The sequence below is a fragment of the Crinia signifera genome, chromosome 2 (genome assembly GCF_055691185.1).
Source record: "Crinia signifera chromosome 2, ASM5569118v1, whole genome shotgun sequence".
NCBI lineage: Eukaryota > Metazoa > Chordata > Amphibia > Anura > Myobatrachidae > Crinia > Crinia signifera.
This window is the reverse complement of record NC_139218.1, coordinates 342,811,657-342,828,664: the sequence shown is the minus strand read 5'-3', so window position 1 is coordinate 342,828,664 and position 17,008 is coordinate 342,811,657. Positions and strand designations below refer to the sequence as shown.

The 17,008-nt window shown below is 46.0% G+C and overlaps 1 protein-coding gene across 9 annotated transcripts in view; it reads left to right on the top strand.

The window, feature by feature from the left end:
* Positions 1 to 17,008, top strand: part of CSAD (cysteine sulfinic acid decarboxylase) — a 43,839-nt gene that overhangs the window by 19,391 nt on the left and 7,440 nt on the right. For 7 of the 9 annotated variants that reach the window (XM_083169616.1, XM_083169617.1, XM_083169614.1 and 4 more), the window contains 5 exons: positions 2,251 to 2,330; positions 2,934 to 2,988; positions 3,416 to 3,532; positions 4,001 to 4,065; positions 6,091 to 6,172. In XM_083169616.1, the coding sequence (XP_083025742.1) occupies positions 2,251 to 2,330; positions 2,934 to 2,988; positions 3,416 to 3,532; positions 4,001 to 4,065; positions 6,091 to 6,172 (399 nt within the window). The remainder of the gene's footprint in view (positions 1 to 2,250; positions 2,331 to 2,933; positions 2,989 to 3,415; positions 3,533 to 4,000; positions 4,066 to 6,090; positions 6,173 to 17,008) is intronic. The other 2 variants (XM_083169615.1, XM_083169618.1) reach the window with 2 other exon arrangements.

The window sequence follows — 17,008 nt, the reverse complement described above, 5'->3', positions numbered from 1 at the left end:
GTAAGTGGAACTCATGCTCTGAGTATGCCTTATTATTGTAAAGGGAAGCGACATAGGAAGGGAAACTTTTGTGTAGCTTTCAGTTGTGAGCAGGTCTGAATCGGGCCCTTGAATCTAACAATTCCACGTGTGAGCATCTCAATGTTTTGACATTTGCATATTTTCACACCATCATATCTGCTTCCAATGACGCAGCAGTGGCGGCATTAGCGTACATTCCTGAATCAAGCCCAGAGCACATTGAACCACCTGTATATAGACACATTTAGTGGCATCCAGTAAAGTAAAGCAAGTAGTCATCTAGCATGGCTACAGCCACTGCTCTGTCCCAAATAAAGTGCACGCTTTGAGGGGTATTCAATGCCCCTGATGGCGAGCTATCGATGGCAAGAAGTGCCGATAGCTCACCATCAGTATTCAACTCACTCCCCTTCACTTGCTGTTCCCACTTTGCCTGTTCCCTGAGGCGAAGTGGAAACGGAGAGTGTGGCCATTAAAACGGTGGGGCTCGACACAAAATGCAGAGGACCCGCAGCGTTTGAGGTGAACCTCGCCATTTAAGGGTATCCTCGCCGCCCTCTCACGGGGAGGATTTAGCTCTTACATTGAATTACGGCGAGGGGAGAACCAGGGGGTTTGATGGCGAGGATGGCTTGTTTTTGGCAAGGAAAAGCCATCCTTGCCATACAAACCCCCTCGCCGGCCGCATTGAATACCGTCCTTAAGCTTTATATTCAAAGACAACAACATCCAACAGTTGAATAATAGGAGCTGTAGTAGTATAATGCATTTATCAGGTATAAATACAGCTGTGTATCACAGAGCCAGCCCTAGGCATAGGCAACCTAGCCAATTGCATAGGTATGGCTTTGTTTCATGTGTGTCGTTCCCTGACCAGATTCATATCTCTACCTATCTTGCATCTGGGACCTTATTCTGGTCCACACGCATTGCTGCGAATTGGAAGCAGACGGGCAGCTGACATCTGCTGATGTCAGCTGCCCGTCCCCTGCACCCATGTCATCGTCGGATGTCCCTGGGAATGCCCATGAAACGCTGGGTGTTCCCATGGGCTATGCCCCCTGCCGCCACCCCACGCACCCTGTCCACACTGCTAGGTGCCGGCGGGATCGTGAATATATATTTCTCGCAAAGAAAAAAAGGAAGGTATTGCAGCACTCATACATTTTAATGATTCAACCAGTTATATAAAACAATTTTAAGAAATATAACATTCACTATGGACACTTTGCTTTGCACCTGCTGAATCATCTGGTGTCTGCCTCATATTTCTCAACATTTGGAGCACTTTATTCAAGCACAAGAGCACTTTATTCAAGCACAAGAGCACTTTATTCAAGCACAAGAGCACTTTATTCAAGCACAAGAGCACTTTATTGCAGGAGCCCCCACACAATCCACAATTGGACTGGGGCATCCACAGTGTGGCACCTTGGGTTTACAAATTGGAGGATCCATCCCATGAACACGAACACACCAGAGAGGATCCCCACAAGCCAGCTAGTCCAGATTTGGACAGGGACACCTCCAGTGGTTTATTGGGACTACAAATTGGACTCCTACTATCCCTCAATTCCATCTCTCCAATTGTGAGCAACCAGAGAAGGTTATACATAATACCATCAGGTCCTATTTGATTTTATTGTCTTTTATTGAATGTTATATTTATTAAAATTGTTTTATATGATAACTGGTTGAATCATTAAAATTTATGAGCGCTGCAATACCTTCCTTTTTTCTTTGCTATTATTAAGGGGCCTGACTAGCCCCTTTTGAAACAGTTGTCTGTTCTTTTTCGTATATATTTCTCGCACCCTGAATCTGCGCATGTGCAAAAATGCCCTGCACATGCGCAGATGCAAAACATCGGTCCCCCGTGCGAACGCGTGGGGACTGATCTAATCAGAATAACCCCCTGATCCGAGTTAGTGATGTGCTGCAATACATTTTCTCCTCTTGCAGAACTGTAGTGTGCAAGCAGCCAAGTTATATATAGCTGGAATATACAGTATATATATAATGTATATTAGGCAATTGGGCTGTGTACATGGGTGCCAATGCACTTAGCCATTGCGCCACTAGTCCAGCAAATCATGGCAGGGTCCAATTTACTTTAAAATAACTTAATCTTAATAACTAATCAGAATTTCAGGTTTCTGATGTTATTCCACGTTCTAGTGATATTTTGTACATACAATCAAATATCTTTAAATCATCTCTCGTTTTCAGAGTCACTATTCTGTCCAGAAGGGGGCAGCGTTACTTGGCATTGGAACTGATAATGTAATCCTTGTACAGATAAATGACAGGTAACTAAGGGGGAGTTGGCACACAACACAATACTTATTTAATGACTATGCCTAGTTTCAATGAGGGTGTTAGTATATCAGCTTGCATCTACTGGGCTACGGTACTAGGGCACATGTTCCATAGAGTGGGTTGGAATGAAGGTTTTTTTTAAGTATGTGGCATACTTGCCTCTTCTCTGGGAAGTCGCGGGGGACTTCCGAGGTCTTGGGTAGTCCCCTGCACTCCCCGGAAGAGTAGGCACCTCTCCCGTATCCCATTCACTAACTACTTATAGGACGAAAATTTTGAAAATTACAGGTCCATATGGAGGGGATGGGGTGAAAATTGCACAAATCTCTGTCATATTAGTCTTGCCCACTTCTTGAGGGCATTTACCATGATGGGCCAGGACTCAAAGACATAGACCCCCCTGACATGCCGATCTGGTTCTCCCGTAGAGGAGTATAATTTCGGATGGATCTTGCACAAGTTATAACGACTACCCACACAAGCAGACTGATGGGGGCACTTACTACTGGGTTGTATCTATGTACCTCTGAGTCAGCCTCACTGTTTCCAAGATGAGTGCACTATTATTTGTGTTTCTTCTTATTTAAATACAGGGGGGAAATGATGCCAGAAGATTTGGAGCGCAAAATACAGAAAGAAAAATCTGAGGTACTGTAATAGGGTTTAAGAGACACAGGCTGGTATATGATATATAGTCAAAATGCCGTTTTCAATGTGCCAATATGTCAGAAGCTACAGTACATTGTATTGGTTTGCCAATTACAAGAATGATAAGTGAGTAGATGTGGAGCGATGGGTGGGACACCAGAGAGGTGTCTTAGGTCTTTAGGTCTGTGAGCGTTTCCAATATCATGCGATGGTCGTTGGCCATCGATTGATTTTGCCCCGCATACATAGCTGATAATAGATATTAATGCTAAACATCCATTCGTATGCATGTGGGGAAATCAGTGTGCGAGGGGGTCGGCGTTTGTGCGGGCAGCAGGCGGCGGTCAACCAGAATGACCTCCATAATGTATGTTATGTGTGTTACTAATCATTCCAACGTAATCACCACGTTTTTCTTTGTTTTTAGGGTTCAGTTCCTATCTTAGTTAGCGCAACTTGCGGGACAACTGTGCTTGGAGCATTTGATCCCCTACAAGGCATTGCTGCTGTGTGTGAACGTCATGGTGTATGGCTGCATGTTGATGTAAGCTCATTTAATATGTGCTATTATCTGTATTTGTGACCAGCCTACAGGTAGGGAGGGCTGTACTCTCTGGTCTGATAATGTAGAGGGCAGTATGTAATGATATCCTGGCAAGTGCATGAAATGTGGGCGCCTGTGCAGCACACTCATGCAGCAGGATAATTGCAGCATTAAGCCCCACCCTAGTATGTGGAGAAAATACCTTCAGCTGATCAAATATGCATAGAGGCGGGGCTAAACGTGTAGGAAGCTAATAAATTAGGCCTATGCCGCCATAGTAACAGAATAATTATTGAGGGTTGACATTTTACATTTAGATTAATACTTAGACAATAATGCCTTCATGTGTTTTTGCATGATGCAGTGTTTCACACATTTTAAAGTATATATGTAGAAATCCTAATACCATAACAGATTTACAGTCAATGAAAAAAATCAATTGCAGTACTTTCTTGTTTTATCCCGCAGGCTGCATGGGGAGGCAGTGCCCTCCTGTCTCACACACACAGGCATCTGCTGAGTGGCATAGACAGGTCAGTAAGGTGCTCTACAGTAGACATCTCAAACTTAGTTTAAAATTACCTTAGCCTACAGTGGGGTAGATGTATTAACCAGCATATGCTGTACTTAACACTAGTTATCTCATACCTCCCAACTTTTCTCATGGTAATTGCGGGACAGGACGCGCGCCGCAGACGTGCATCAAATTTTTTGGGTGTGGCCTCCCGTGAAGGGGCGGGGTCTATATGCCACGCCCATGTTTTCTGCCGCTGTGGGGGCATGCCCAGCAGTTCTGTAAGCTGCTGGCCAGCCCCTCTGCCTGAAAGAATAGACGCTTTGCTCATGCGCACAGCATCTATTCACAGACTACAGGGGGTGATTCCCAACTGCCGCCCCCTCCGCCGTGGGACACTGCCGGCTGCGGGAGGGACGCGGGAACGTCCCAAAATATGGTTATCTAGGGGTTAATGTTTTTTAAAAATTCATTAAGAGTGCACTTAACATGCACTAGGGACAGCCTGCTGCTTATCGCTCGGCGCAGCTGTCCCTCTCAACCACCCTCTCGTTTACAGCTTGGGCTGTCAGACGCAGATCACCCGTTAAGCCGCTCTGGCCAATTCGACAGCCCCCGGGTAGCGTTGTCCTATTCTCTAGCCCTGCTGCTGGCTCCGGGCTGCACTCGACATCTCGCGATAATAGCAAGATCTTGCACATGCCCATTACAGCCGGCCGGTGGAGAGAGGGAGCTTTTTCTTTAAAGGTGCATGTGCAGTCCTCACAGAGGTGCCGATAAGGAGCGCCGGGAACTGAGAACATAATGGCTCTCCAAATCGGCAAGGAGGTTCGTAATACATTAAGGCAATACGGGTGCCCATTTATCCACTTTATGGCAGGAGAAGTGGGACACAATAATTCCTAAATTAAAGACACATTCATACATCTACCCCAGAGTGTGGAAAAGTTGATTTGTATCCTATAAGACATATGAGAATTCTATGCAGTCCACAGGAAAAATGCCATACACACATATTTAGATTTCCAGCAAACCGTTATTCACCTTTTCATTTAAAATGAGATTGGTCATCACCATACTGACAAGGCAGTGGTAGGGTAATATTGGTGGGTGCCGGATGACCTCCTGACAGTCAGGATTCCGATGGTCAGTAGACCAATGTCAGAATCTTGACTGTTAAAAGCCTGACAGTCGGGATCCTGACTTACAGGGGCTATTCTCCCTCATCTCCCAGCGTGGCGAGTACAGGGAGTCCGCAACAGGCTTCTTTGTTCTCACCCCTCTTTGGGGGTACCAGCAGTTAGTAATCCAATGATGGTCTAATGGCCGTCGGAATCTCGATTGTCGGACCCCTCAGACCGCACCCCATTTAGCAATTTATTTTACTTTAAGCCCGTATACACGAGGCGACTTTGTGCTGTGCTAACTGATCTAGGTTAGCAAAGATCTCGCAGGACACACATCGCTATACACACATCCATCTGCTCTAACTCAATGTTGTTGATGCACATGTGGGCGATTTATCTACAATAGATAGTGACTGCATGTGCTCAAGATCTGAGCCGGCAATGGTGCGCGCATCACCATCACTATGGTCCACACAGAGCAATATGTGCTTTATTTCTAAGCAATATAGACCGATCTCTTAAGCTCCATACACACGATCCAATATATTGCTCAGTGTCCTGTTTTCATTAGCGACCAGACATGATCACTGATAAAAATGAGACACTGCCAGGGGAAGAGGCAGGGAAATAGCTGACTGCCAGGGGAAGCATGCTCCTCCGACCAGCGACCACCCCGGGGTTGGTCACGGGAGCGCGCTCCCAGCGACCGTTGCACCTTGCACGGGGATATGTGTACGGTGTGTATGGGGCTTTCACATCGGCACAGCCCAGTGGTGTATGCCCAGCAATTTTAGCAATCATCGCTGTGCATACTCGCTGGGCAAAATCGCCCAGTGTACATTATATGCACCTTTAGTCTGTGCTGGTTGCCGCTATGTGCAAGCTGCTGAATTGTCTGTGTTTTGTCCTTGTCACAGGGCAAATTCTGTGACCTGGAATCCCCACAAGTTACTCGGTGTTGGTTTGCAGTGTTCTGCATTTCTCCTGCAGGACACAACAGTGAGTATAGGAACATAGCAATGTGCATCTGATGTTTCCTCTGCAAGCTGAAGAAATGGCCCTTGCATGTATGTTATACTGTATTTGTTATTGCATTTGAAAAACCATTACTGTTCTTTAATATTCCTCATTAAACACATAGGGCCTGATTTGGTCACACACAAAGCAGCCGCATTTAAGATTTGTTGCACATCGCATGCTCTGGAAGCAGAACAAGGCATATTTTTGCATCTCTGCAGATCAGTGAGGCCACTCAGAGCAGCAGGCAGTCAGGGTCTCAGTTTATGGCTAAGTGGGTGTCACTAGATGGCAGCTGGCATTCACACTTAGGGCGGGATGTATTAATATACATCGCCGCCCTTCGCCACGCCCCCGCCGTGATGCCAGCGCATATGTACTAACATATGTGGCTGGCATTGCGGTGCGGTGACGGAGGTCCCCCGCGATACCTGTACTGTGGTGTGCGGGGGGTCTCCATCACCTCCCAGCCGCCTAATGCTCCCCTGCAGCCGAGACAGTTCAGCGTGGCTGTCCCCGGCGCCGCCTCCTCCTCCCCCCTGCAGCTGGAAGGACGTCCGGCTGCCTTGCTAGGGGGAGGAGTGGTTTACCTTCTGGGGTCCAGGAGGACCTGCAAGAAGGTAAGCCAGGGGGAGGGAGAGGGGGGGTCGGTGAGGCGGCAGGGTTGCGGTAGAGAAAAGAAGCCCATAGGCTTCTATAGGGTATCGCCAACCAAAGGTGGCGATACCCTACTATGCGGTATCGGTGCGGCCTGGTTTTAATACATAGGAAAATGCGGTAAAACAGGGGTTTTACCGCATTTTCAGCTTAATACATCTCATCATGAGGTTGTGATGGGTGCAGAGGCGTACCTAGATATTTATGGGCCCCATAGCAAAAGTTTGTAAGGGCCCCCTGTTTAGCAATTGATGGTGATAAATGTATGTTAAACATACTACTTAGACAGCAAAGATGGGCCCCCTTCAGCTCTGGGCCCCATAGCAGCTGCCCCCCTTGCACCTATGGTAGTTATGCCCTTGGATGGGTGTGTAGATGGAGTTGTGGACTATTAAGAAGTAAGAAAATATCTGGCAACGTCAGACCAAATCTTGCCCCAGAATAGGGTGATGACATTTACTTTCACATGCGAAGAGCAGTGCCATCAGGTAGATCCTTCCAACTCTGTACACAGAAGGAAAACCACAGCTATTTCCAAGCAGGCAATACATCATACCCTCCAACATGACCCATTGCATTTGGTACACAATGCTCTGCTCCTGGACTTCCCTCTTAATGTATGACTGCCAACACCTGTGGTGAAACACCCTTCTCATCAATTTCCTAGTTCCACATAGGTGATGGCAGTCATACATTAGGAGGGAAGTCCAGGAGCAGATCATTGTGTACCGAATGAAATGGGTCATGTTGGAGGGTATGAATACATTATGGACAAAAATATTTGGTTACACCTGTTAATTATTGATTTCAGGTGTTTCAAATCAGCCCCGTTCCCACAGCTGTAAAAAATCAAGCCCCTAGCCATGCAGTCTCCGTTTGCAAACATTTGTATTACAAAATAGGTCAACTATCAGTGATATTATTAGAAAGTGGAAGCGGTTAGGAAGAGCAACAACCACGAAGCGGAAGACACCGTAAAATCACAGAGCAAGGTCAACAACTGCTAAGGCAAATGGACAAAACCATGGGGTAGATGTAACATGTGCAGAGTTAGATTTGGGTGGGGTTTGTGTAGTGCACGGGACAGGGTTACCTCTGTCTCGATTGCACGGTGGTAGATTTTTATGCCCAGGTTCTTTATCCATGGTGGCTGGAGACAACCTTCTTAATCACAGGAAAATAAGATGATATACGGTACAACAGCTTCAGTTTTATTTTGCAAGGGTAAATGCAATATTCCCAAGTTACCACTAATGGGTGTTCCTGACTTTTGGGGATCCGACTGGGTGCTCTACTCTCACACTTCCAATACAGATCCTAGTCTTATTGCATATATATGTAAGCATTCCCTACAACTAACAACAATAATGTTCCCAATTCCCCTAAAACTATGGGGGTTATTCTAGTTCACTCTTTCTGACAAAATCCTTCTTAGATGGACAAAACCATGTGCACTGCAGGGGGGCAGATGTAACATGTGCAGAGAGAATTAGATTTGGGTGGGGTTTTACTTCAAAGTGAGATCTATATTGCAGTGTAAAAATAAAAGCAGCCAGTATTTACCCTGCACAGAAACAAAATAACACACCCAAATCTAATTCTCTCTGCACATTTTACATCTGCCCCCCTGCAGTGCACATGTTGTCCATCTAAGAAGGATTTTGTCAGAAAGAATTAACTAGAATAAGGCCCTAAGTGTCACAAGTACTGTGTGATTTAGACACACAGTCCCCCGACACACAGATGAGAGGGGAAAAGAGGACCACAAAATCGGGCGCACAATATAGTTGAAAACAGGGGTGACATTCTATGGGCTGAGAGAAAAGCACATGTATTTTTCGCACTCCACATCGCCGCTCTTCGCACTTTCAGAAATCGCATTTTTTTGTCATAATTCGCATATTTAATGGGATGCGCATTAGAGGCTAAAAAGTGCGATGTAGAGCGATTTCCGGCGAATTGATGCGAAATTATGTCACTAAAAAGTGTGATTTCTTCCGCCGGTCATGTGCGAATTTTAGACCAACCGGAGTGCGATTTACAAGACTATCTCCACATGCCAAATAACCCCCTAATCTATTGGCCCACCTAGGTCCCCTCCATTATGCATCACACCCCCTATATAAAGGGGCATTGGCGCCATTTCACTCTTTGATAGGAAGTAAGGAGCATGGAGAGGAGTAGTGGCAGTGTGAGAAGAGGAAGAGGTGTTGGTGGCAGAGGGGCCAGTGGCAGAGGGAGCAGTGGCAGTGTGACCAGAGGAAGAGGGGCCAGTGGCAGAGGAACAAGTGGCAGCAGCCAGGCAAGAGGAGCCAGTGGGAGAGGCAGCAGAGGACTGGTGAGGTCGACCTCCATTACAGGGAGTGGCAGCAGTGTGGCAGCCACCATGGCCACTGCAAGGGCAGCCCCAGACCAGGCCCTGGCAGACCAGGCCCAGCAGGAGGAGGTGGAGGATCCGCTGGCATCCCCATCCTGTAGCCAGGATGTTGCCCATACCCCACAGCAGCTGCAGGAGGGCCACATGTCCGAGATGGAGGAAGATGGAGGTGAGGAGGAGGAGGAGGAAGACACTGGCATGGAGGAGGATTTTGACATGCATGTGGAAGATATAGAGGATGAGGAGGAGGGTGAAGCTGGCCGCACCAAAAGTGGGAGAAAGGTCTGATTCAGCTATGAGGAGAATGTGGCGCTTGTCCGGGCCATCATACCCCTGTATGACCGCTTACTGGGGAAAAACCAGCACAAGACCACCTCACATTGTAAACGTGGTATGTGGAAGGACATCACCCAGGTGGTCAACGCTGTCAGTCACCGCAAGAGGCTAATCATAAACATAAAAAAGCGGTTTAACGACATCAAGCGGCAGCTGAAAAAGAAAATGGCCATGGAGATGGAGGAGGCCACCAAGACTGGCGGAGGAAGCCCCACCACAATATCCTACACATCATATGAGGTGAAGCTCCAAAGAATTATCCCCCCTGAGGTCCTGCCTGGGATGCACATTGCGGATACCGATAGGCCGGCAAGCCCACCCCGAGCTGGTAAGTGTCACCACATGCAATATGAAACATACATGCCAATGTATTTAAACTGCAATGTTATTTTGTATTGTTATACTAATTAATGTGGTGCTGTGGAACTACATAGCCCAGCAAGGTCTGTCAATGGAAATAGTTTATACCTACTTTAAAAATGATCAGAATGCTGGGCCTTGTAGTTCCACAACTGCACATCTATTGTTCCACACTGTGACATTTTTTCTAGCAGCTTCATATGTATGTGGCCCAAAAACATTGGTGTACTGGTGGTTTAGCAGTCACGCCTACATACCACAGATTTGCCAACAGTTGTAATGTGTCAAGCAGTGTTTTAATTTTTTTGCCTGACTACAGGTGCAAAACATCAATGTAAAAATATAAATAGTAAATAATATAGCCCTAAACCAAAGGTAAATATGTCCATTATTGTAATTTATTTGATGATTTTGCACAAAAGCATCTCCATTGCTCGGTACATAAAGTCTGCCGATCTTTCCTTCCACAGATTGTCCGTCCCGAAGTGATCAAGCATCCAAGAAAAGAAGCTCCGATGGTGCCACATCTGTGGAAACAGGTAAATGTTCAAACCACAGGCCATTACACATACAGTACACACACCCATGTCACATCAAATAATAAATCACATTACAGTCATCTCCAGCTGCTACATTGCAACGGACATGAATGTAATGTGGCCTAGCCATGTCAATGAACATTATTGTCAATGTTTCATGCAGGATCGGGGTCCATTTGTAAGTACATAGTACCCCTAGGTATGGGCGTCTACCATCTCAGACCCTTTCCAAAACAGTATTGACGACAGAAAGGACAATATATGCATCTGTACTTACCTCTTCCTCTGTATCCACAGGTACTGTACAACTAGGACAACAATCCACAGAATCCTCTGATATGCCGGAGGATGACTTAGAGATAATTCTGGAACCAGTGGACACGTTTGCGGCTGAGGAGGAAATAAACACATCATCACAGAGTAATCTTCCACCAAGTGGGGTGACTCCAAACCCACCCCCACCCAGAAATACTCCCCCTACAGCTGCTTCTGCTGCCCAAGTAGCTACCTCCTTGGTACATTTCATGGACAAACAACTAGAATTTATGGCCTCCCAAAGTCTGGAAATGGGCAACATTAAGGGGTACATGCGTGACACCTTTCTACAGTTGAGAAAATTGTCTAGGAGTGTACGGGTTGGTGTAGGCACTCAGGTGCGTATGGCAAATAGCATAGACACCCGTCTTGCTGAACTTAGGGCTTTATGGGAGAACACAAAATAACTATCAACTCAGCCGTGAATTAGGGCCTTATTTTAGTTCACTCTTTCTGACAAAATCCTTCTTAGATGGACAAAACCATGTGCACTGCAGGGGGACAGATGTAAAATGTGCAGAGAGAATTAGATTTGGGTGAGTTATTTTGTTTCTGTGCAGGGAAAATACTGGCTGCTTTATTTTTACACTGCAATATAGATCTCACTTTGAAGTAAAACCCCACCCAAATCTAATTCTCTCTGCACAAGTTACATCTGCCCCACCTGCAGTGCACATGGTTTTGTCCATCTAAGAAGAAATTTGTCAGAAAGAGTGAACCAAAATAAGGCCCTTAGTTCTGCTGTAAGGGAGCAGAATATCCATATTGGCAGCCTTGCACAAAGTATTCATTCAATTAGTCAATCGTGTACTGCGCAGACCAATGCGTTGATCGCTATGCAGGCACAAATCCATCAAATGGAGGTGTCAGGTGTCATAGGTGCAACTACATCTACAATTAGTAGTGTATCTAGCACACCAGTAAGTGGCTCACCAACTTCCCCACCCCGTCGGAGTATTAGGACCCGGGGTGGCGTGTGCGCAGGGTCAAGAGATGGTAGTGCGCGGCCTGATGGAGGGAAAAAATAATTTTTTAACATAAAATAAATTGATAATGCATGTACTATGCTTGAATTTTTGTTACATTAATACACATTTCTATTGTTTGCGACTGACAAATACAGGTTATGTATGACATAATATACTGTAGTAAAAATGTCACAACGCATACCATTTTGTCTGTGTGTTATTCTTCAAACATTTGTTGTGTGATCTGTTCCATAATGTAATGATATATGGGCAAGGTATTGGTGGAAGATGCTGTTGTCTCAAATCTGGCCCGTCCGAGGTTGTGGAACTTCATATTTCAGCAAGCTGTGGCAGTCATGTTTTGAGCTGTCATGCTTACAGTGTGTCAGGGCATGCTGGCCCATGTAGTTCCACAACAACAGGTGAGCCATAGTTGATTGCACAAAAATCACATACATGTTGTTAATATACTTACAAGGTTTTTTACAGCAAGGGATAGGTCTGCACCACCAACTGTACCCTTGGACTGTGTCTATTGGGCTAAATGTGGGGGCAAAAAGATGTTAGTGATAAATGTAATGTAGGTGAGTTCACTTCCAGCAAAGGTACATGTAGGAATAGAGGGCATATGTGCTTACCAGAAAAGTAGTGCCTGATGATGTCTGTACGCACCAGATTCCCCCCTCTGTGTACCCCTCACTACCCGAGGTGTGGTAGGTTGGGCTTCTTGCACGACTGCTGCATGATCCTCCTCCACATAGGCTGGTTGGTATAGGGCTATGTTGTGTAACATGCAGCAAGCCTGGACGATCATCACTACTTTTGCAGGGTGGTAAAGCAGCAAACCAGATGACCGGTCCAAACACCGGAATCTACTTTTCAACACTCCAAACGTACGCTCCACCACATTGCGGGTTGCAATATGGGCTTCATTATAACGGTGCTGTGCAGGGCCATCGGGGGTGCGCAAAGGTGTCATGATCCAGGAAAGACACCCATATCCTGAGTCACCTAAACCAAAGAAAGGAAGTTATTGCCTTATATGGTAAGGTATGTGCAGTGGGCAAATAATATTTACTTGGACAAGAGTAGTAGGCTGGTGAAAATTTAAACACACACACACACATTTCAGCAGGTACAAATACGAATAGAGTGGGTAATATGTAAAAATGTACTTACCAAGTAGCCAGCCCTCTGGCATTTGTTGTTGGGTAAATCGGTTCCAGAGGCCGGAGTGTCTCAGAATATAGGCGTCATGGCAGTTCCCAGGGAAGCCTGCAACCACACTTAGGATTTTGAGATGAGCATCACATACAACCCTTCCACTGCATAAACCAGCTGGTTCTCCGACCCCTTGCCTGTTTCCTGTTTACATCCTGCTATCTAACCACCACCCCCTCGCTTGCACCTCTTGTAATCTGTCTGTCTCCCCTTCCTACTAGATTGTAAGCTCCTCCGAGTAGGGCCCTCTTCCCTCCTGTTGTCTAAGCCCACTTCTCTTCACATTTCACTCACAGCTTTCCTTTACTCCAACACTCAGTGACCATCTTCATCTGCATACTCCTCTCCATCATTGGCCTCAAGCCTCTAGTTGTATGTTGATTGAATCCTCACTACTTATATCCAAGCTGTAATGTGTATTGATCTGTGGCGCTCTTTATTTGTACTGTATTTTTGTTATTTATTCAATGTTATGCCAAGTTTTGTTTCCCTGTATTGTTCCTTTGTACGGCGCTGCGAAACACTTGTGGCGCCTTATAAATAAAATTATAATAATAATAATAATAATAACCTGCACGTTCAGGGAGTGCCGCCCACGCCTATTGACATAGACGTGGCCCCGCACGTGCGGTGCCCTAATCCCAATGTGTGTGCAGTCTATAGCTCCCAGCACGTGAGGGAATGCTGAGAGTCTATAGAAAGCAACCTTGTGGTCCTGTCACTCTGACTCTGAACTGGGGAATCTGATGTATGTCCGCCACAACTTCTTTAAAGCAAGTAACACTTGAGTAAAATGCTTTGAGAAAGTGGCTTGTGATACCCCCAAGGACCATGAGGTCACGGACTGAGTGGAGCCAGTGGCCAAATAGTAGAGGGCACACATTAATTTCTGCAGCCCAGACACTGCATAGTTGCCCCCCCCAAAGGGTCCAAATCATCTCTCACCTGCTCATATAAGTTCAACAAGTTATTGCGGTTTAGCCGAAACATCCCCACAACCTGTTGATCCGAGAGGGAGTCCAGGTACAGCCTAGCACGATACATACGTGGGGTACGCACTATTTGGGGTGGTACCTGGTTCTGGTGCGCAGCTTCCTCCCTCCTGCCCAGCTCCTCCAAATGGGCCAAATCCAAAATGAGCAACTCAAATCCACTCTGCACAATCTCCATGTCTCAAACCCTCACAGGTGTCCTTAATGATGTGGGGGTATATGTATGAGTGTTTGTGAGTGAAATTAAGGACACCTGTGATGACATTAACCATGTGTGCACTTGACCAAATTGACTTCTGGGCCAAATCGCCCAACAGAACCTGGTCTGAAAAAATGGCGATTATTAGACACCTTAAAAGTGCGATTTGCGAAATCCCATTCCATTAAATAAGCGAATTGTATACTTTTCTATTGGAAAACATCTGGATGTGATAAAAGTCCGAATTTTTACCGCACTTTCAGTACGCATGACTTATCGCACAAAATATGCGATTAAGGGACCTTTTGCATCAGATTAAATATGCGATTTCATGGAAAAATGCGAATTAGCCGTTTTTTGGAGTAAAATTCGCCAAAAAACACAACTCTCAGCCCATAGAATGTCACCCCAGGTGTCAATTATTTAAAGTGTCACTTGCAGGCAGCTCTCAAATGAGGACCTCTGTGTCTCTCAATAAAAATCAGAAAATTTACAGTTTTTAAACAATATACTATTTAAGAGAGCGCACATATGACACTTATAGATTTTAAACACTGGTAATATATTATTAATATATCACATAAAAAACAGTCATAATACTAATAAAAAAAACACAATTGAATTAAAAGGACATTGAAAGCCGTGGGAAGTATTAACGGTTCCTTTAAGTCCTTAAAGCAAATTGCTCCAATTTAGCAGACAAGATGGAATTTGTCAGATAGCGGTGTTACTCCGAATTGATGGGATAAAGTCCTACTTAAACTGTAATCCCCGTACTGGTATTTTAATGTATGGGCACTATTCCTTAATTTGTTATTAGTCACAGTCTTGCAAAGAACTGTTGCAGATTTGTAGCACAGTGTCACTTATACCAATATTAAGCTTAAGGACTGTTATCCTGTTGTTACATACCAGCCCAATCCTGGATGGAAAAAAGTCACGGGGAGCAGGTAGATGTAGTGGCTGCTGTGTATGGTGGCAGACCGCAGCGTGAGACCAGCTCACTCCAACTGCGTCTCTCGTCCGCTCGCACTCAGCTGTGGGTGGACACTCGTGAAAAGTGCAGTCTTACCGCCGCTGCTACAAGATATCCTCCCGCTCCTCTGTACCAATGCCGCTTTGGAAACTCAGATGGTTTAAGCAGGCTGTATAGCGGATCCAGTATGACTTCTTTAAATTGGAGCTTTTGCAAGGCAAGAATTAAGAGTCCATCCCCACTGGTAATTCAAATGTCAATATGTCAGTATGCAGGGTCTCTTGACGCGTTTCTCCGTCATATATTTTGCCGGTTTCCTCATATATTTTGCCGGTTTTTGAGGAAACCGGCAAAATATATGACAGAGAAGCGCGTCAAGAGACCCTGCATACTGACATATTGACATTTGAATTACCAGTGTTTGTTTGATGGTAAGTAACCTGCTCTGGTCAGTCAAAAACGGCCAATATATTACCCACTTGTAGGTCAATGGTAACCGCATTGACCCTCATTAATGCCCCTTTCAGACCGCACTTTAAAAACGGTATATTGCCGTTTTTTTACCGTTTTAAAACGGTAATGTGTGCGGTCTGAAAGGTGCAGGACCACTTAACCGGTTAGAAAAAAACGTTTTTTCTAACCGGTTAAAATGCAGGGTCCTACCCGTTTCAGAACCGGTATTTTAGGCTCAAAATCGGTTCTGAAACGGTATTTAGGACCCAGCCAATGAGCTGGGTCCTAAATTCAGCACAGGGAATACTTAATGAGCACTCATTAAGTTTTCACAGCACTGGAGCCCACCCCGCGCGCGTGTCGACACCCCCCGCGCACGTGTCGACGCCCCCCGCGCGTGTCGACCCCCCCGCATGTCGGCGACCCCCCCGTGTCGACTTACCCCGTGCCGGTATCTCCGTTGTGGTTCCCGGCACTGCAGCTCAGTATGCTCGGAAAGCACTTATGAAAAAAGTGTCTTTCAGAAAATGGCTGCCCCCATACGAAAGACAGTTTTTTTAAACTGGGTTTCCTATGGGGCAGCCATTTTCTGGAAGACACTTTTTTCATAAGTGCTTTCCGAGCATACTGAGCTGCAGTGCCGGGATCCACAACGGAGGTACCGGCACGGGGTAAGTCGACAGGGGGGGGGGGGGGGGCGCCGACACGCGGGGGGTCGACACGCGCGGGGGGCGTCGACATGCGCGGGGGCGTCGACATGCGCGGGGGGCGTCGACACGCTCTCGGTCGACACGCGCGAGGGGGGGGAGCTGCACGGAGGGGAGGGCTGAAGGCTGCACTGGCTTTGACCCTGTATTTGGAAAGTTTCCAAAAACGGGTCTGCCAGTGTCAAAAAATCGGCACTTAAACGGTAATATACCGTTTAAGTGCTGCGGTGTGAAAGGGGTTTTATCTGGCAGACCCGTTTTTGGAAACGTTTCCAAATACAGGGTCAAAGCCAGTTATGCGGTCTGAAAGCAGCATAACTGAGCACTGCATACTTTTTAAGTTCTGTAACTCGACCTGTGCACTGGGTTTAGTTATGTACAATAGTGTCTTACTTCAGGGCCCTGTTCTTTAAAAAGTGAAGTGTGAACATCCAACAGTGGTAATCCCTGAAGTGCTGACAGAAAAGTCTAATAATCCAAAAAATGCTTTGAAAGAACTGGTGGCTGGGTGAGTCTGGATTTTTAACAGGCTGAAAGAGTGTCATCTAAATCTCCATCACAAGATGGCGCTGTTGCCCAACAATAGCAGTTTAGAGCTTTTTGATGCCTCGCCAATTCTTAGCTTTAGCCCTGGGAGGTATTCTGTGTCACTCCTTGTGCTATTGGGTTGGGATACTTCTTTAATAAGTAGCTGCTGCAGTCTTTTCCTTACAGGTGG